Source organism: Hyla sarda, chromosome 2 (assembly GCF_029499605.1).
Source record: "Hyla sarda isolate aHylSar1 chromosome 2, aHylSar1.hap1, whole genome shotgun sequence".
Classification (NCBI taxonomy): Eukaryota; Metazoa; Chordata; class Amphibia; order Anura; family Hylidae; genus Hyla; species Hyla sarda.
Genome location: NC_079190.1, coordinates 245,661,638 through 245,683,316, shown reverse-complemented (window position 1 = coordinate 245,683,316; position 21,679 = coordinate 245,661,638). Strand labels below are relative to the sequence as shown.

The window sequence follows — 21,679 nt, the reverse complement described above, 5'->3', positions numbered from 1 at the left end:
GAGAGAGGGAGGGGAAATTATGCAGTGACAAATACTGGACAATGCATGGCCAATACACGTACAACCGGTTAAGCACCCCTGATCTAGAAGAGTATTGGGAGAATGTCATACGGTCAGATGAAACCAAAGTATACAACTTTTTTATATAAAAAAAAATTTACATCCAAAGAAAACCATACCTACTGTGAAGCATGGGGGCTGAAACATCGTGCTTTGGGGCAGTTTTTCTGCAAAGGGACCAGGACGACTGATCCGTGTAAAGGAAAGAATGAATGGGGCCATGTATTGAGAGATTTTAAGTGAAAACCACCTTCCATCAGCAAGGGCATTGAAGATGAAACATGTCTGGGCCTTTCATCATGACAATGATCCCAAACACACCACCCGGCCAATGAAGGAGTGGCTTTGTAAGAAGCATTTCAAGGTCAAGGAGTGGCCTATCCAGTATCCAGATCTTAACCCCATAGAAAACATTTGGAGGGAGTTGAAAGTCCATGTTACCCAGCGACAGCCTCAAAACATCACTGCTCTAGAGGAGACCTGCATGGAGGAATGGGCCAAAATACCAGCAACAGTGTGTGAAAACCTTGTGAAGACTTACAGAAAACATTTGACATCTGTCATTGCTAACAAAGAGTATATAACCAAGTACTGAGCTGAACTTTTGTTATTGACCCAATACACTCTTCAAAAAAAAAAAAAAAAAACAAAGGGAACACTCAGAAGAAAACATCTTAGATCTGAATGAATGAACTAATATGAAATACTTTTGTCTTTACATAGTTGAATGTGCTGACAACAAAATCACACAAAAATTATCAATGGAAAACAAATTTATCAACCCATGGAGGTCTAGATATGGAGTCACACTCAAAATCAAAGTGGAAAAATCGCACTACAGGCTGATCCAACTTTGATGTAATGTCCTTAAAACATGTCAAAATGAGGCTCAGTAGTGTCTATGGCCTCCACATGCCCGTATGACCTCACCACACTGCCTGGGCATGCTCCTGATGAGGTGGCGGATGGTCTCCTTCAGGATGTCCTACCAGACCTGGACTAAAGCATCCGCCAACTCCTGGACAGTCTGTGGTGCAACGTGGTGTTGGTGGATGGAGCGAGACATGATCTCCCAGATGTGCTCAATCGGATTCAGGTCTGGGGAACGGGCGAGCCAGTCCATAGCATCAATGCCTTCCTTTTGCAGGAACTGCTGACACACTCCAGCCACATGAGGTCTAGCATTGTCTTGCATTAGAAGGAACCCAGGGTCAACGGCACCAGCATATGGTCTCACAAGGGGTCTGAGGATCTCATCTCAGTACCTAATGGCAGTAAGGCTACCTCTGGCAAGCACATGGAGGGCTGTGTGCCCCCCCCCCCCCCCCCCCAAAGAAATGCCACACCATTACTGACCCACCGCCAAACCGGTCATGCTGGAGGATGTTGCAGGCAGCAGAACATTCTCCACGGCATCTCCAGACCCTGTCACGTCTGTCACATATGCTCAGTGTGAACCTGCTTCCATCTGTGAAGAGCACAGGGTGCCAGTGGCAAATTTGCCAATCTTGGAGTTCTCTGGCAAATGCCAAACGTCCTGCACAGTGTTTGGCTGTAAGCACAACCCCCACCTGTGGACATCGAGCCCTCATACCACCCTCATGAAGTTTGTTTCTGACCGTCTGAGTGGACACATGCACATTTGTGGCCTGCTGGAGGTCATTTTGCAGGGCTCTGGCAGTGCACAAAGGCGGAGTTAGCTGTCCTAATGCTGGGTTGCTGCCCTCCTACGGCCTACTCCACATCTCCTGATGTACTGGCCTGTCTCCTGGTAGCGTCTCTATGCGCTGGACACTACGCTGACAGACACCGAAAACCTTCTTGCCACAGCTCGCATTGATGTGCCATCCTGGATGAGCTGCACTACCTGAGCCACTTGTGTGGGTTGTAGACTCCGTCTCATGCTACCACTAGAGTGAAAGCACCGCCATCATTAAAAAGTGACCAAAACATCAGCCAGGAAGCATAGGAACTGATAAGTAATCTGTGGTCACCACCTGCAGAACCACTCCTTTATTGGGGGGTGTCTTGCTAATTGCCTATAATGTCCACCTGTTGTCTGTTCCATTTACACAACAGCATGTGAAATTGATTGTCAATCAGTGTTGCTTCCTGAGTGGACAGTGTGATTTCACAGAAGTTGTTTTTTAACCCCTTAAGGACCAAGCCCATTTTAACCTTAAAGGGGTATTCCAGGATATTTAACTGTGCTACAGGGGCTGTAAAGTTAGTGTAGTTCATAAGTGTTTTTTTTTTTTTTTATGATAGGGGACTATCAATAGCAATCAGTTGATTTCTTATACTGTTCAGCACTATGCATAGGGCATAGCACTGATCAGTATTATCAGCTATCTCCTGCTCTGGTCTGCTCGATCTCGGATCAGAGCAGGAGACGCTGGGGGACGGAGGCAGGTGAGGGGACCTCCGTCCGCCATTACCCCATTACCAATGATCTGATCCCCGTGGCAGCGCTGCGGGCGATCAGATCATCTATTTTAACATGCACACTGCCTCAGATGCCATAATCTGTACTGATCACGGTATCTGAGGGGTTCAGGAAGGACATCCGCGTGATCGCGGATGTTGGCCATTACCGGCGGGTCCCCGGCTGCTGCTAGCAGCCGGAACCTGCCGTGCATGACGCGAGTACCGCTCCGATGCTCGTGGTCATACACAGGACGTAAATGTACGTCCTGGTGCACTAAGTACCGCCGCACCAGGACATACCTTTATGTTCATGGTCGTTAGGGGGTTAAGTGTTACCTTTATTTTTATGAGCAGTGGACTTATTCACCATAATTTGCAAATAAATTCCTTAAAAATCAGACAATGTGATTATGGATTTTTTTTTCTCATTGTGTGTCTCATAGTTGAGGTATACCTATGATGAAAATTACAGGCCTCTGATCTTTTTTAGTAGGAGAACTTGCACAATTGGTGGCCGACTAAATACTTTTTTGCCCCACTGTATAAAAACTGAAAAACACATAGTACATGGGTAAAGTCTCAATGCCTGAAAAAGCCAATATAAATACAGAATTCAATAATCAAGAATCACTTCCTTTCTGAAACTGAGGCTATTGGGGCTCTCAGTAGTCAGTAGCAACATACAATATGCCTCATAATCTCAGAGATAGCTTGTCCAGACTTATCAACGTGCTGTATAACCTACACATTAGGGTAGGTTTACACTATGTTAGAGCAGCGGACCCCATTGCTTTCTATGGGAAAGCAGTCATCTTGTGACACCATTCTGGACCTATGCTGTATTTAAAAAAAAGAACAGCAGCCCACCCTTTGAGTCCGCTTAAAATATCGCATAGGTCTTAAACTAGGTGATTCCATTGAGTCATAGAAATCAATTGGGTTTGATGCTCCCATTAACAGTATATGTTCCTAACCTGTGGTATTATTAAGTATAAGCTTTTCAGTCTTTTGTGCTGGTGGTTGTACTGTACTGTAGTGTATGACAACTAGCCATATATATTTATTATATGCATATGTATGTTTCCCCCCCCCCCCAGTGTACAATGTTTTTAGCCTTAGGTTTTGTTATTTTGTCTTTTTTGGAGTAATACAAGAGGTTAATACACAAGCTTATTTTATTTAGCCTGAGTAATGCAAGTCTTAAGATGGCAACTTTGTTAATGCTTTTATGACCCTGATGAAGGACAGTTAGCTGCTTAACAGCAGCATGTAGTTGGATGTTTATAATGTTTTTCAAAATTAATCTGCTAGTTTATGGGTACTGCTGGATCTACTTGCTTGAACTGTTGCTGATGCTTGGCTTCATGATCAGACACTGGATCCATTGCCTAGACAGCAACCAGTATGCAATGTGGGTGAGCTGGTTACCTTTTTTTGTGTTTACACAAAGTTTGCATTTATTTGCATATTCCAATACAAAAAAACCTTCATCAAATTTCAGTAGAGTACATGTGGACGGAGGTCACAAAACGTTAATTTGTATATTTCTCAGCGCAGTTATTACCCTTTGCAATACGAAGGGTGAAATCTGTGACAGATCCACTAGAATGGGTTAGCTAAGCTAAGTTTACAATACATAATGCAAGGAACTAATTTTATTTTCCTCCCAAGTTTCATTATAAAGGTTGCATTCACTTGAATTCCATTTATTATTTCCTCTTGGTTAGAATTGTAAGGCAAATATTTATTCTTAAGGGTTCGTTCACACGTACGCAGATTTGATGCGCAGGATTTGATGCTCAGGATTTTCTGCTTCAGATTTTAATGTAACCAAAATGACTGAGCACAGCTTCTAATCGGCAGTTACATATCCTGCGCATCAAATCTGCGCAGGATCCGGTATGTACGTACCCTTAAAAAGGAAATCTGTTTATTGTCACCTGCACTAACCTGTCTGTACTTACCATGTCCCGCTCCGTGCCGTTGTTCCACAGCCATCCTCTTTGGTATCTTCAGCTCCAGGCCCAATTTGGAGCATGGGTGGAGCTTAGTGACATCGCCACTGCTGTTTGAAGCGGAACCCAGCAGGGAACTGCAGCAGTGACGTCACTAAGCTCCACCCATGCTCCAAATTGGGCCTGGAGCTGAAGGTACCGAAGAGGATTGCCAGAGAACGACATAAAGGGACCAAGTAAGAATTGTTGTCATCGGTGTCACCTGCTCTACCTGTCTGTCCCGACAGGTTAGTGCAGGTGACACTGATGACAGATTTCCTTTAAGATTAAACACCATGAAACGAAGGATGCCATTGCACTGCATTTAACCTCTTAAAGACGCAGGGCATACCTGTACACCCTGCACCCGCTCCCCTTCTATGAAGCCGGGTCAGGGGCTGACCCCGCGTCATAGCAGGGTGGTCCTGGCGGCCATCAATGGCTGGGACCAGTGTCTAATGCCGGACATCACCAATCGCGGTGATGCCTGGCATTAACCCCTTAGACACAGCGATCAAATTTGAGCGCCACGTCTAAAATGAAAATAAATAAAGTATGGCATAGCATTGAACAGTGTATGCAATCAGAAGATTGCATGTAATAGTCCCCTATGGGGACTTAAAAAATGGTGTGTAAAAAAAAAAAAAAAAAAAAAATAATAATTTTTTTTTTTTTTTTTTAAAACCTCAGTTAATAAATGTGAATTAACTGATCATTTTGTATACCCTAAAAAAATAAATTAAAAAAAATAAAAAGCGATCAAAAGAGTCCCATCAAAACAAAAATGGTACTGGTAAAAACTACAGACCACAGCACACATACTAATTTTGGTGCATGTAGTTAAAAAAAAAATTATAAGTCTTAAAATAAAATCTATATACATTGGGTATCCTTGTAACCGTATAGACCTACAGAATAAGGAGTCATTTTTACCGAAAAGTGAACTGCGTAAAAATGGAAGCTGCTAAAAATTACAAAATGGCTTTTTTTTCTCAATTTAGTCCAACAAAAATTTTTTGGGGGGGGTTTTGCCATAGATTTTGTGGCACAATGACTGATGTAATTACAAAGTAAAATTGGTAGCGCATAAAACAAGCCCTCATATGGGTCTATAGCTGGAAAACTGAAAGAGTTAGGATTTTTAGATGGTGAGGAGGAAAAAAAACTTAAGTGCAAAAATGGAAAAACCCAGAGTCCTGAAAGGGTTAATATACTGTTAGAGCAGTGTTTTTCCCAAACAGTGGGCCTCCAGCTGTTGCAAAACTACAAATCCCAGCCTTTGGCTGTCCGGGCATGCTGGGATTTGTAGTTCTGCAACAGCTGGAGACACACTGTTTAAAAACACTGTTAGGGTAGGCCTCTGCTCTCTTTAGTAGGAAGATTGTAATCTTCTTGGTGCTGATGCTGCAGAGCAGCTTCCATTATAAGCCAAACTCAATGCACAGGTGGGCAGGCCCTGAGAATCTTTTTATTATCGTACACTGTTCAGTCAGATGACACGTATTGACTATATACTGTATATCTGTTTTATAGTAAATAGAAAACTCTGGGCGCCTGTACACCTATCCTGTTGGTTTTGCTTAGAACTCTTCTGCAGCATCAGCAACATAATCCATCTTTTTAGAAAGGAATGAAGTGGCCTACAGAAAAGTCAATGCAGCAGCATACACCGATCTTATACCCTTGACAATATATACTACATGCATTATGCCTTTTCAGCACAACAACCACAGCAGAGGGCATACATAAATGAGAAAAATGCAAAGAAATCAAAATCTTCTAAAAGTTTTTTTTCCAAATCACAAAATATGCTGGATAGAGACCATAGACATAGACAGACATATCTCAAGTCTGATGTGGGTATGTATGGTCTTTTATATTTTCCAATTTACTTCCAGGTAACATCTGCCCGCAGCTTTTTTTTTATTTACAAAAATGCTGTGTGTCAGCCAAAGGAAGGTTTCCTTCTCTTTTTGGGCTAAATTTATAGATGGCTGATCCAGCATAGGTCATCAGTATCAATTCAGTGGGGGTGCCAACCCCATTCCTCTGCGCTCCCTCCTCCGCCCCACAGGGCTCCTCCTCTGCGCTCCCTCCTCCGCCCCACAGGGCTCCTCCTCTGCGCTCCCTCCTCCGCCCCACAGGGCTCCTCCTCTGCGCTCCCTCCTCCGCCCCACAGGGCTCCTCCTCTGCGCTCCCTCCTCCGCCCCACAGGACTCCTCCTCTGCGCTCCCTCCTCCGCCCCACAGGACTCCTCTGTGCTCCCTCCGCTGCCCCACAGGACTCCTCTGTGCTCCCTCCGCTGCCCCATCAGACAGGGGAGAGCACGTAGGAATACTAGCCCACCCTCACTGTCAATGCCTGTACTTCAGCTTGGATAAAGCCATGATTTCTCTAAAAAAGGAAATACTTTTTCCTTCTGTAGTTTATCAGAAATGTTAATGTTTTGCCAAGATGTACTATATATAAAAAAATAAAAAGTTTTTGAACCTGACAGTGTCCGTTTAAGTGGCTCATTGCATGCCAGGGGTACAGCACTGGTAAACAGCTGATCAGCAGAGTGATGGTAGCAGCACTCACCCTTGTGGAGAGAGACCCTTGAAAAAATAAAAATAAACCTAGGGACAGATCATTAATAAATTTATGCCAAAAGCCCCATTAATCAAACTTACATAATCTGCTATGGATTTCCGGCTGCGAAAAATCCACAGCAGATTTTACTGCTACCCACTGACAACACAGATTGTAAAATAGACACCATATCATCAGTATACCTGCAGTGGGGGCACTGTGCTCTCTGTTCAGTAAGCCACCTCTGTAGACCAAAATAGAAAAAGGTTATAATCAGTTTTTAAATGAATAGCTAAAAAGTTATTTAACAAGTTGTGGGTTAACCATTCAAATTTTTACGGCAAGTAAATTCAACATTTTCTGCAGTCCTTTACAAAAATATGGGGCAGGACTGCATACAGTCTTTGCAAGAACAAGATAAATCTGCAGTAAAGACTGATTTGCACATGGTGTAAAACGGACACATTAGAATACAATGTTTATGTTAAAACACATCACCTTACAAAACTCCTACCATTCATATACTTTCTAAAAGTCTGCACCGCACCAACATTAAATAATTCATTGGTATAGACCTGTTTAGGTTTCAGCTGTCTAACACCATCTGCTTACTATCACAATGGACGGAATACGAAACTAGTGTATAGAACCAACATTGCTACCATCGCATGTAAATATTACCTTCTCCAGTACAAGCTAAAGCCATGTCTCATTGTAAAATTCTTGGTCCTTTTTTATTTTAAATCTTAATAGCTTGAAGTATAAACTGAAAAGCTTATACCGGACAGAACCTCTTCTGCCACTGATAATGTGCAAATTTAGGTTTACACCAAGCTTTTTGTGATGTTTGCACATATTTGGACCAAATAAAAATGTGAGAAGTGTATGACAGCAAGGCAATCTGACTGCTGGGGCGCAGACCACATGTGCCCTTCTATTCACTGTCTATGGGGGCTGACGAAGATAATGGTTTTCTACTTGAAGGAAATTTGAGAGAAAAAACAAAAAAACCACCACAACAGCAGGACAACCCTGTAAATAGCAGCGCTTACCCGAATACAGCTAAAGCAGCAGAGTTTGGAACAATGTGGACAGAGGCGAGCATCTCTCAGCTTTTCCATGCAGATGAAACATCTAAATACCTCTGCTATACCCTAAAAAGAAGAACACAAAGAAACAAAAAAGATTTAGCTACATTTGTAAAAGAAGCCAATTCATAAAACATACAAACAGCAGCTGACTGGCAATATTTACATGAAACAACTAATTACAGTACCGAAAAATAATAGAAAGGTATCCTGTTAAGAGAAAAATGCATCTCTGCTATAACCGACTATTATACTTTCGTAAGGAATCTCTCTACTCACTAAAAACCCATAATGACTGAGTATTAAAATCAACCGGGAGATCAATTTACACATGGCATATTTTTCATTTCAGAAAACATGCAATGAATGCAGAGGGTGGTATTTTTATTCTATTTTATCTGTTTATTTTATTTTGACATGATTTAGACTTTGATTAGACCAATTCAGTGGAGCTAAATCAGGGCCGGACTGGTTATTGGCACACTGGCCTTCCGTCTGCCTCGATGGCATATTTTTTTATCATAATAATCATAAAAAAAAAAAAAAAAAATTATAAAAGCGGTGGTTGCGAGCCTCCCTTCTCTAGACTCTTTAAAGGAGGCCACGCCCCGAGCCTGTCCCCAAGTACGTCAGGCAAAAGACACTGCTACTTTAAGAGCAGCAAAAATCCCGGAGCCTGATTTGCTGCAGAGAGATGCAGCTTGACGTGCCTATGGAGCACTGAGTCTTTTCTAGAAGGTGAAGAAGAGGACAGAGGGTCTGAGGGTACTTCGGGGTCTGAAGGAGGAGGGAAAAGATTGGTCTGCGGAAAAGATAGGGCTAAAGGCGGAGTGTACAGTGGTGGAATTCCACCAAACTGAGAAGAAACAGAGCAAGGCATTCATTTCCATGGGGCAGTGCGTACGGCAGGGTTCTATCCATGGGGCAGTGCGTACGGCAGGGTTCTATCCATGGGGCAGTGCGTACGGCAGGGTTCTATCCATGGGGCAGTGCGTACGGCAGGGTTCTATCCATGGGGCAGTGCGTACGGCAGGGTTCTATCCATGGGGCAGTGCGTACGGCAGGGTTCTATCCATGGGGCAGTGCGTACGGCAGGGTTCTATCCATGGGGCAGTGCGTACGGCAGGGTTCTATCCATGGGGCAGTGCGTACGGCAGGGTTCTATCCATGGGGCAGTGCGTACGGCAGGGTTCTATCCATGGGGCAGTGCGTACGGCAGGGTTCTATCCATGGGGCAGAGTTTTGAGCAGGGTTACACAACTCTGGCATAGTGTCTCTTATGCTATGTGCACTTGCAACATATCCAAAATTTGATAATAAAAATTCAGAAGAACTTCAAACACATTAGATTGCCAGCCAAAATTGTAAGGTCCAGCTGACACTCTAATGTGTATGGTCAGCTTTAGTAAGCTCTACAGCTCCACAGATATATGGATAGAGCTGTGCCTCCATTATGATGATTATGTTATACCATGTGTTACCGGTAAGCTAAGCCAGTGGAGGGAGACAGAGCATCAGACAGATACCAATCAAACATATTTTAAATAAAAAAGATGATGTAGGATATACAGTGGGGGGAAAAAAAAAGTATTTAGCCACCAATTGTGCAAGTTCTCCCACTTAAAAAGATGAGAGGCCTGTAATTTACATCATAGGTATACCTCAACTATGAGACATAATGAGAAAAAAAAAATCCATAAAATCACTGTCTGATTTTTAAAGAATTTATTTGCTAATTATGGTGGAAAATAAGGATTTGGTCAATAAGAAAAGTTAATCTCAATACTTTGTTATATACCCTTTGTTGGTAATGAACGAGATCAAACATTTTCCTTAAGTCTTCCCAAAATACACTGTTGCTGATATTTTGGCCCATTCCTCCATGCAGATCTCTAGAGCAGTGATGTTTTGGGGCTGTTGATGGGCAAAAGACTTTCAACTCCCTCCAAAGGTTTTCTATGGGTTTGAGATCTTGAGACTGGCTAGGCCACTCCAGGACCTTGAAATGCTTCTTACGGAGCCATTCCTTCGTTGCTCAGGCGGTGTGTTTGGGATCATTGTCATTCTGAAAGACGTTTTCACTCAAAATCTCACGATACATCGCCCCATTCATTCTTTCCTTTACATGGATCTGTCGTCCTGGTCCCTTAGCAGAAAAACAGCTCCAAAGCATGATGTTCTCACCCCCATGCTTCACAGTAGGTATGGTGTTCTTTGGATGCAACTCAGCATTCTCTCCTCCAAACACGACAGGCTGAGTTTTTACCAAAAAGTTCTACTTTGGTCTCATCTGACCATATGACATTCTCCCAATACTCTTCTGGATCATCCGAATGATCTCTAGCAAACTTCAGACTGGCCCGGACATGTACTGGCTTTAGCAGGGGGACACGTGTGGTACTGCATGATTTGAGTTTCTGACAGCGTAGTGTTTTACTGATGGTAGCCTTTGTTACTTTGGTCCCAGCTCTCTGCAGTTCCTTCACTAGGTCCCCCCATATGGTTCTGGGATTTTTTCTCACCATTCTTGTGATCATTTTGACACCATAGGGCGAGATCTTGCAAGGAGCCCAGATCGAGGGAGATTATCAGTGGTCTTGTATGTTTTCCATTTTCTAATAATTGCTCCTACAGTTTTTTTTCACACCAAGCTGCTTGTCAATTGCAGATTCAGTCTTCTCAGCCTGGTGCAGGTCTACAATTTTGTTTCTGGTGTCCTTCGACTGCTCTTTGGCCATAGTGGAGTTGGGAGTGTGACTGTTTGAGGTTGTGGACAGGTGTCTTTTATACTGATAAATTCAAAGAGGTGCCATTAATACAGGTAACGAGTGGAGGACAGAGGAGACTCTTAAAAAGAAGAAGTTACAGGTCTGTGAGCCAGAAATCTTGCTTGTTTGTAGGTGTCCGAATACTAATTTTCCACTATAATTTGCAAATAAATTCTTTAAAAATCAGACAATGTGATTTTATGGATTTTTTGTCTCATTATGTCTCTCATAGTTGAGGTATACCTATGATTAAAATTACAGGCCTCATCTTTTTAAGTGGGAGAACTTGCACAATTGGTGGCTGACTAAATATTTTTTGCACCCCTGTATATTTCTATATAATACATTATACATCCATACATACTTGGGTGTATTTTTTTTAAGCTTTTTTCACACCACATTTTTCTGAAGAGCATGAAGATGCATATGACATATCCGTTTAACGGATATTAATTACCGCGAATAACCGTAATGACTATAAAACGCACCATTTTTACCACAATTAAGGTGATTCGCAGCAAAACACATGCAGTAATTATAAGAAGTGCCACTATTTAGCCGCAACATGTGAACAGTCATATTGGAGTTTATCAGTTAAAAATATATTCAGACACATGACAGCTTATTCTGAAAATTCATCATGAATGTTAGATATGCCTTAAAAGGAGATGTCATATTAAAACTTTTCCCCTATCCGCTGGGGCTCCCTGCGATCTCCTGTACGGAGCCCCGGCTCTCCCAGGAATGGCGCGTCACAACCTCTGACTGAAGTGCGGGCTGCCATGCCCCCTCCATATGTCTCTATGGGAGAGCTGTTCGACAATCTTCGGCTCTCCCATAAAGATATATGTGGGGGCGTGGCGGCCCCCGCTTCGGGTAGGGGTTGTGGCGTGCCGCTCCCAAGGAGAGCTGGAGCTTTGTACAGGAGATTGCAGGGGCCCCAGCACGCCCCCACCCACCTCCACCCCGTGATCTAAAAGTTATCCCCTAGGGCAGTGGTCTCCAACCTGTGGACCTAGGGAATACATTTTTTTTTGTTAGTATGATACTTCTCCTTTAAAAAGGCATTATCCAGAAGCCGGAAAGGTATTACATTTTTGAGTTCAATGGTACTCCATTTCTGCCTTCTTGTCATCACAGAAGCATAACTTGGCCCCCTCTGGGCAAGCCATGTACAGGCAAGTGCACAGCAGCAGAGGAAACCCAAAGGCCTTGCCCATCAGGATGAGCAGTACGTAAGTGGAGGCAAACCACCGACATTACACCCTGCACAGTCACTGCAAGAAAAATGTAGTATAACAGACATTGGGATGAACAAAGTGGCATAAAAATAGAAGTAATCTTAGTGAGATAACTAATATGTATATTGTAGGCCTGCCTGCTTATAGATTTTCTCCATTTAACTATTTTGCTACATTTATTTTTTGCCTGTCCTTCCCTATTTTCAGCAGGTACATGATCAGTGGGGGACAGGCAGGTAAGTGTTTTATTTTTAGGCTAGCCTGAGCCCTTTAGGGGGAAAAAAAAAATTACCACTGTACAACCCCTTTAACACAGTCATCTTTAAAACTGACAATTCCTGTAGTGCTCTGCTTGCTGTCATAATGACCAGACCCCTGACAGACACCATTATTGTCATGTGTGAGTGCTGGTTTAAAAACTGATCTGTCAGTACAAATGCCATTATGCTAGTGTGAACAGATCACGTCCTTTGCGAACACTGAGAACTTCTTATTGTGTCCCGAGGACACAGCTAATATATTCTAATGAAGGTTGGAACCACTTTGTGAACTAGATTATATAGCCACATCGACAAGTGTGAACAAGTCCCAGTTATTATTTACCAGTCTCTAAGAGCTACTCCAACACATCGCCTGCTTCACAATAGATAGAATGATGCTCTGGTTGCTAAACTCATGTTTACAATACAAGCAACTAGCCACAGTTCAGCCTGTCAAGACAACAGTCCATCTCACCAAGAGCTACTATACAGCTGGTCAGGAGGAAAATAACCCGTCATTAAAGACCAAATGCTACTACCGTGTTTCTCCGAAAATAAGACTGGGTCTTATATTAATTTTAGTCACAAAAAACACACTAGGGCTTATTTTCAGGGTAGGGCTTATTTATTTACGGTATGGGGGGCTGCAGGAGTGGGAAGGATGGGGGGGGCTGCAGGAGTGGGAAGGATGGGGGGGCTGCAGGAGTGGGAAGGATGGGGGGGCTGCAGGAGTGGGAAGGATGGGGGCATCCTCCACACTCCTGCAGCCCCCCCCCATCCTCCCCTTCCCCTCTCGTCCTCCACACTCCTACCGTACCCTACAGCAGTGTTTCCCAACCAATGTCCTCCAGCTGTTGCAAAACTACAACTCCCAGCATGCCCAGACAGCCTTTGGCTGTCTGGGCATGCTGGGAGTTGTAGTTTTGCAACAGCTAGAGGCACACTGGTTGGGAAACACTGCCCTACAGTGCCCCCCACCCCTCTGCCATAATAAACTTGGGTAACGGTACTCATTTCACTTTCTAACCGTACTGTACCCTGCGGCGAGATCTTCTCCTGTTGCTTAGCAGCCAGGGGCAGGGACACGTCCGTGACGTCGGCCATGCATACGCGCCGACGTTGTAGAACGTCAGCGTCCCTGCCCTGGCTGAATTACGGTAAGCTAACTTGCCGCGGGGCCAGCCAAAGGAGGCGGGGGGGGGGGGGTGGCCAAGGGGGGCTGTGGGGTCTGCGGGCATTACTGGGGTGGACGGGGGCGATGTGGAATCTGCGGGCATTACCGCACTGTGGTGTCCGGGCGCAGTGTCGGGTTTGCGGGCATTACTGTGGCGGCTGGGGGGGCGGGAAGGTGTGTGGAGTCTCCGGGCATTACTGTGGTGGCCATGTGGGTCTGCGGGCAATACTGGCGGCCGCGGTCCGGATCTGGACCGCAATCCGCCAGCAGATTACCCCTGGACTAGGCCTTATTTTCGGGGTAGGGCTTATATTGCAGCCCTACCCCACAATCCTGCTAGGGCTTACTTTCGGGGTAGGGTTTATTTTCGGGGAAACACGGTATGAAAGTAACTCTGGCACAGTAGTGTCTCTTATGCTATGTGCACTTGCAATATATTCAAAATAATATTTTAATTATAACAAGGCTCCTTTCACACTATGAGCATTCATCCGTTATTAAATGGCCGTTTTCTGTGTGAAAACGGATGTATAACAGATGAAATAACTAGTGCTAACGGATGAATAAATAGCCCCCCAGCGCATTTATAATATGCCCCCCGCAGCACATTAATAAATATATACCCCCCGCAGCGCATTAATAATGTACCCTCTGCAGCGCATGTATAATATACCCTCGCATGTATATACATATGCCACCGCAGCGCTATATGTGAAAAGCATTCTAAAAGCATCGGCCTGCCTGCCCCCAGCACATCTATATACATATACCCCTGCAGCGCTATGAATTAAAAGTATTTCTATTAGCAGCGCATAGTGTCCAGAGAACATTTCCCCCCCATCTTTGCAACAGACTTCGGACTTCTGCCAGGCCAAGTCCAAACACAGGAAATGCTGAGAGGGGTGTGTGCAGCACTAAAGGGATTATCCACCATAAGGTGATTTTAGTACGTACCTGGCAGACAGTAATGGACATGCTTAGGAAGGATCTGCGCTTGTCTTGGGGCTAAATGGCTATGTTGTGAGATTACCAGAACACTGTGGCTAGCTTTCTGTGAACTTGTATTTCCTGTTTGACTTTTCTTGACTACAAATTCCACAATTCCATTTTCCTCCCTTCCACACATCAGCCACCCCATCCATTGAAATATAAATGAGCTGCATCCATTCAAAAGACCTGTGGTTTTCAATCAGGGTGCCTACAGCTATTGCATTAGTTGCAGATTGATCCCTCCACCCATTGAAGCAGACAGGATCCCTGTCATCAGCTGACTAGTGAGTCAGGTCTTGGCAGCATTGCAAGCTGGGAAAAATCCGAGACAACAGTCATTTTGTATGCTGATAAAAATAAATATTGGGGTGAAAATCACAGAAGAATTGTGAGAAAACTGTCACACACAGGTACAGACACTATATTATGAACTACACTAACTTTACAGCCCCTGTAGCATAGTCAAAAAGGAATACCCCTTTAACCAATCATAGCTCATCTCAGGCTAAGCTGCACACTAAACGACGCGAAGTAATTCTTCATGACTCTCCCGACGGCAGTCACACTGCCGTGTACTATTGGCAGTGTGAAAGAAGCCTAAGGGTGCGTTCACACTGAGTAATTCACGAGGAATTTACTCGAGTAATTTCTCATGAATTCTCCACTGAAAAAACTTGAGCATTTTATATAACTATAGACTATAATGTATTTTGCGCTTTTCAGTTCCCACTGTGCAAATTTCACTCGAGAATTCCTCTTCGCTTGAAGAAAGAGCATGTTCATTCGAATCCGCGAGCAGAATCCCATTGCAGTCAATAGAAAAAAAAAAATTTCGCCCGACACTGATTTCGCGCCTAATTCCACCCAAAAAAATTAAATCAAAGAAACATAACAAGGTAAATTCTAATTGGTGGTTTTAGTCCAGCAAAAAAAATAAATAAAATAAAACTGTTTCCTCCTGTTAACTCCGCGTAAAAAGAACGTAAATTCTACGGCAGAATTTTTACACAAGGATTCCTCTCCAATTCCTCAGTGTGAGCACACCCTAAAGCTTTATCTACTTTCTATTTGTTTGGGAATCATGTCCTCCGGTGTCCCCAGTGAAAAGCCAAGCACCAGCCGGGTGAAACACGTTGCTGAATTTGGGCGACACCACTTTGGTCGCCACATTCGAGTCATTTAGCACCCTTTGTTCTTATATACTGGGTGAAGCAAGAAGTGGAATATACATGTATCATTTTGGTGTTTGATTCCTCATATTATGTGTTTTGGTGTCTGTCTTGCATATTATGGACCATAGATTTCATATAATTCCATATTAAAAGTTACGTTTTAGAACTGTGCGAACTAATGTTCTGTTTTGGCAGTGTCTTTTGTGGTTATGTAAAATTTCCCATTTTTCTTTAACATTAGTATGGCTAGTATTATCTCCATATAACCTATGCACTCATGTCTGCTGCACTGTACCTCATACACAGCTGCCCTATTTTAATAGCAGTAATTTACAAATCTGCATACCTTTCTAGCACCGGATGATTTGATTAGGGACTGATATTCCGGTATACATTATCGCCTATTTATCCACCCCCCGCTGCAAATTATTGATTTATAGCGGGCGCTTTAAATCAATGAACTGCAGCGGATTTTGCGGTGCCATGGGCCGCCGCCACCCGCTTCTCTCTCCCTGCCTGTCCGGGGGTCCTCGAGTCCTATCACCGCCACCGCCCCGCCCTGGCCCCATTGCCTCCCCCATCCCCCATTTTATAATTACCTGTTCCCGGGGTCCACTCTACATCTGGCTCCGGTGGCGTCCTCCCGAGCTGTCACTGTGCGCACTGATGGTGACGTCGCGTCACGTCACTCGTCATTGCGCACAGAGTAACGCAGGATGCAGCAGGAGCCAGAAGAAGGTGGTGCGGCACGGTGCGGTGGGGGCGGGGCATTATCTGATTATCGGCAAGGTAATTGCTGATAACGCCCAAAGTCATGAATATCGGCCGATAATATCGGCCAAACCGATAATCGGTTGATCCCTAGATTTGATGACATCATTTCTCCAGAAGATCCCTTTAAATAGACTTGATACATGACTAAGGAGATCAGCCAAACCAGAGACACCCACATGTAGAAAACTGTTTGAGGTTATGCTCCCATAAGTACAAAGCAGGGTACTGGCTGGCTTGAGTGCCACTAGACAATGTTTTGTGCATACTTTTTACTTTCTCAAGGAGCACTATTTTTCAAGGAGATTGTGCACCGTGAGAAGAGAAGCAAGATGTTCAAAACAGAAGTGATACTTACCTACCCCGGTCCCCTGAAGGCACCATTGCAACTCCTTCCAATCCCCCCACTGCTCACCACCTTTCCCTGCAGTTGTCAGAGGAGATCCTGCCACAGGATACCAGGAAGAGGAGGGCACCGGGAGAGAGGTGTGAGGCAATCGTTTATTTTTTAAGATAGGGCAGAATGGAAAGGTTGGGGGAAAAACCCTATCCCGGAGTACTCCTTTATAGCACACCTGTCAGCAGGAAAATAGGGGTGTAAATTAGCACGTGACCGAGGAGGGCTAGTCATCATTAGGATTTCAGGCATATTTTTTTGCTTTTTTTTCCATCTCCATAGTCCTGTCCAGTGCTGAGATATAGACTTTTTTTGCCGTTATGTGGCTCCAAAGCCCGGGGGTGTTATTGAGCACAGCAAGAGCACCGGTACGGGCGCAGTCACATCTTAAATTGCAAATGAAGCAGGAGAATTTCAAAACCGCCTGATGTCAAGGAGCAAACTAGAGTCAGATAGGGTCGACGTTCGGCTCATTTTCCAACCATATCTGGTTTTTGAACTGGTCTGAAAAGTGTAGCACATCATAGTTTATGTTCTGGTTCAAAAATCAGATTCAATAAGAAATGAGGAGACCGGGACATTGAAATCAATGATGTGGATCCGACAGGAGGTGGTTTTAAAATTCTCCTGCCAAACCAGTGTCAGATTCTCAATCCAGGTTGTGATTGCATCCTATGTCCAGCCCATGTCCTCTTTATCTAGTGAGGTAAATAGATGCGAGCAGGCTGGTGTGAAACATGAGATGGCATGGGCTGGACTTACCTGGGCTCTTGCCATTCTAGGAACTCCCCCCTCCAAGCACTTAACCCCTTAACGACGCAGGACGTATATTTACGTCCTGCGCCGGCTCCCGCGATATGAAGCGGGATCGCGCCGCGATCCCGCATCATATCGCGTGGGTCCCGGCGCTAATCAACGGCCGGGACCCGCGGCTAATACCACACATCGCCGATCGCGGCGATGTGCGGTATTAACCCTTTAGAAGCGGCGGTCAAAGCTGACCGCCGCTTCTAAAGTGAAAGTGAAAGTGACCCGGCTGCTCAGTCGGGCTGTTCGGGACCGCCGCGGTGAAATCGCGGCGTCCCGAACAGCTGATCGGACACCGGGAGGGCTCTTACCTGCCTCCCCGGTGTCCGATCGACGAATGACTGCTCCGTGCCTGAGATCCAGGCAGGAGCAGTCAAGCGCCGATAATGCTGATCACAGGCGTGTTAATGCACGCCAGTGATCAGCATTAGAGATCAGTGTGTGCAGTGTTATAGGTCCCTATGGGACCTATAACACTGCAAAAAAAATGTAAAAAAAAAGTGTTAATAAAGGTCATTTAACCCCTTCCCTAATAAAAGTTTGAATCACCCCCCTTTTCCCATAAAAAAAATAAAACAGTGTAAAAAAAATAAAAAATAAACATATGTGGTATCGCCGCGTGCGTAAATGTCCGAACTATAAAAATATATCATTAATTAAGCCGTACGGTCAATGGCGTACGCGCAAAAAAATTCCAAAGTCCAAAAAAGCGTATTTTGGTCACTTTTTATATCATTAAAAAATGAATAAAAAGTGATCAAAAAGTCCGATCAAAACAAAAATCATACCGATAAAAACTTCAGATCACGGCGCAAAAAATGAGTCCTCATACCACCCCATACATGGAAAAATAAAAAAGTTATAGGGGTCAGAAGATGAAATTTTTAAACGTATAAATTTTCCTGCATGTAGTTATGATTTTTTCCAGAAGTGCGACAAAATCAAACCTATATAAGTAGGGTATCATTTTAACCGTATGGACCTACAGAATAATGATAAGGTGTAATTTTTACCGAAATATGCACTGCGTAGAAACGAAAGCCCCCAAAAGTTACAAAATGGCGTTTTTTTTTCGATTTTGTCGCACAATGATTTTTTTTTCCGTTTCGCCGTGCATTTTTGGGTAAAATGACTAATGTCACTGCAAAGTAGAATTGGCGACGCAAAAAATAAGCCATAATATGGATTTTTAGGTGGAAAATTGAAAGGGTTATGATTTTTAAAAGGTAAGGAGGAAAAAACGAAAGTGCAAAAACGGAAAAACCCTGAGTCCTTAAGGGGTTAAAGAGGTACTCCACTGCAAAAAACTTTTAATCAACTGGTGACAGAAAGTTAAACAGATTTGTAAATTACTTCTATTAAAAAAAATCTCAATCCTTCCAGTACTTGTCAGCTGCTGTCATGATCCACAGGAAGTTCTTTTCTTTTTGAATTTTCCTTCTGCCTGACACCTCTGTCCATGTCAAGAACTGTCCAGAGCAGGAGCAAATCCCCATAGAAAACCTATCCTGCTCTGGACAGTTCCTAAAATGGACAACAGACAAAAGGTGTCAACAGAGAGCACTGTGGTAACAGAAAAGGAAATTCAAAAAAGAAAAGAACTCCCTGTGGATCAGAACAGCAGCTGATAAGTACTAGAAGATTTTTTTTTTTTTTTTATAGAAGTAATTTACAAGTCTGTTTAACCTTCTGGCACCAGTTAAAAAAAAATAAAAGTTTTCCAGTGGAGTACCCTTTAAGCCTTATTTGCATAATACCTAAAAGGCTTATATCTCAGGGCTGGAAAGAACTATAGTCATAAAAATAGGTATGCCATAATCCTGATGACTAGCCCTATCTAACCATGGGCCCATGTTTTCCTACCAGCATGTCCACTTGATCACAAAGTCAAGCACCAAGACATTACCGATATATCTACAACCACGTCACAATGAAGAAAAAGCAGGTGGAGCAGCACTCAAATAGACGTGTTGTAGAGGGTGCAGGCTGTGGATGGGCCCTGGTCCTCAAACCCCAATTAGATACAGTTAACAGGTAAATGCAGCAGCACTCCAGCGAAGTGAGAAATAGTGACTATCACCAAAATACATTGCGACGTTTCAACCACCTCTCGTGGCCGTCGTGGACGGCCACGAGAGGTGGTTGAAACGTCGCAATGTATTTTGGTGATAAATAAAGTCACTATTTCTCACTACGCTGGAGTGCTGCTGCATTTACCTGTTTGCTACAACCATGTCACACCGCATCCTCCAGAACAAGATCTACACTAGAAGAAAACCTATATGGGCACCAAAGCCCCGGATCCAGGGTGCAATGCTGCTTTCATCACCAGACTGTGGCCATTGCAGTAAGTGACTCTAAATAGGAGCCAAGCCAAGAGCTCTCCAGGCCATGATGGGTTCTTACAGACATAAGCCCCATCTACATCTGCAGAGGGTTTATTCCTATTGACTTCACAGGAGAAATATAAAAGCCTAGATGTCAGGACTCTGTGGCCACTCTATAGCCCCCTCTAGCTGGGGTATGAGGGCAGTGCACCCAGTTGAAGCCCAGGGAGGCCATAGCCCTGTCCCCTCATATCCATAGCCCTGTCCCCTCATATCCATAGCCAGCCACCTGTCATACCTCCACGCTCTGCTCGTCCATCTCCTCCAGTTTGGGTTCCCTTATCTTGCAGTACTGAAGAGATTTCTTCCTGGACCTGAAGTAGGTCAGGTACTTGATGGTGCTGCAGAGACAGGTGAGGAAATTATCAGTAAAACGCCCCCTGTCAGCTGCAGACATGCAGCAGCCGGGGAAGGGGAGAGTCAGGGGTGGTGGAGGCCGGGGAGATGCAGTAAATGTGCCGGGCTACTCCGTGTGCGGACACAGGAGGAAAACAACAGCGCTACCGCTCAGCACAGAGAGAGCTCGGCCGCCATGTTGAACCGCGGCTCGTTACTGAGAGACGAGCGACGCCAGGGCCGAGCGAGCGATGGAGAGGCGGGGCTAGTGACGTCAGCGCGCCGGCGCCTGAGCTCCCACACTGGGTCTTGTAGGCAGCTGGGAAGTGCCGCACTGTAGGGGGCAGTAGTGAGCGGTTCATTGAGGAGTGTAGACCGAGCCCAGGCGCCCTAGAGCAGTGTTTCCCAAGCAGGGGGCCTCCAGCTGTTGCAAAACTACAACTCCCAGCATGCCCGGAAAGCCAAAGGCTTTCCGGGCTTGCTGGGAGTTGTAGTTTTGCAACAGCTGGAGGCACACTGGTTGGGAAACACTGTCCTAAAAGCTATATATATAGCTACATGTGTATAGAAGAGCTTGTAATATGAGGAAAAGTCTATTCAGCTACTTTTGTAACTTTCATCTTTAACCCCTTGGGGACGGAGCGTTTTTCCGTTTTTGCACTTTTTCGTTTTTTCCTCTTTACCTTTTAGAAATCATAACTCTTTCAATTTTGCACCTAAAAAAATCCATATGAGGGCTTATTTTTTTGCGCCACCAATTCTACTTTGTAATGACATCAGTCATTTTACCCAAAAATCTTCGGCGAAACGGAAAAACAAATAATTGAATGACAAAATTGAAGAAAAAACGCAATTTTGTAACTTTTGGGGGCTTCCCAAATCATAACTACATGCAGGGAAATGTATACGTTTAAAATTGTCATTTCTGACCCCTATAACTTTTTTATTTTTCCGCGTATGGGGTGGTATGAGGGCTCATTTTTTGTGCTGTGATCTGAAGTTTTTAGCGGTACTATTTTTGTATTGATCAGACATTTTGATCGCTTTTTATTCATTTTTTATGATATAAAAAGTGACCAAAAATACGTTATTATGGACTTTGGTATTTTTTTGCGTGTACGCCATTGACCGTGCGGTTTAACTAATGATATATTTGTATACTTCGGACATTACACAGTTTTTTTTCTAAATGGCAAAAGGGGGGTGATTCAAACTTTTATTAGGGAAGGGGTTGAA

The 21,679-nt window shown here is 44.1% G+C and overlaps 1 protein-coding gene across 4 annotated transcripts in view; it reads right to left on the bottom strand.

Annotated features, from left to right (window-relative positions):
* TRIM37 (tripartite motif containing 37) overlaps nucleotides 1-20,703 on the bottom strand; it is a 212,303-nt gene extending 191,600 nt beyond the window's left edge. For all 4 annotated transcript variants that reach the window (XM_056556846.1, XM_056556847.1, XM_056556848.1 and 1 more), the window contains exons 1-3: nucleotides 20,346-20,703; nucleotides 8,105-8,206; nucleotides 7,256-7,296 (exon numbers count right to left, since the gene is read on the bottom strand). In XM_056556846.1, coding sequence (XP_056412821.1) covers nucleotides 7,256-7,296; nucleotides 8,105-8,206; nucleotides 20,346-20,504 — 302 coding nt within the window. In that variant the 5' untranslated portion in view covers nucleotides 20,505-20,703. The remainder of the gene's footprint in view (nucleotides 1-7,255; nucleotides 7,297-8,104; nucleotides 8,207-20,345) is intronic.
* Between the last annotated feature and the right edge of the window lie 976 nt (nucleotides 20,704-21,679).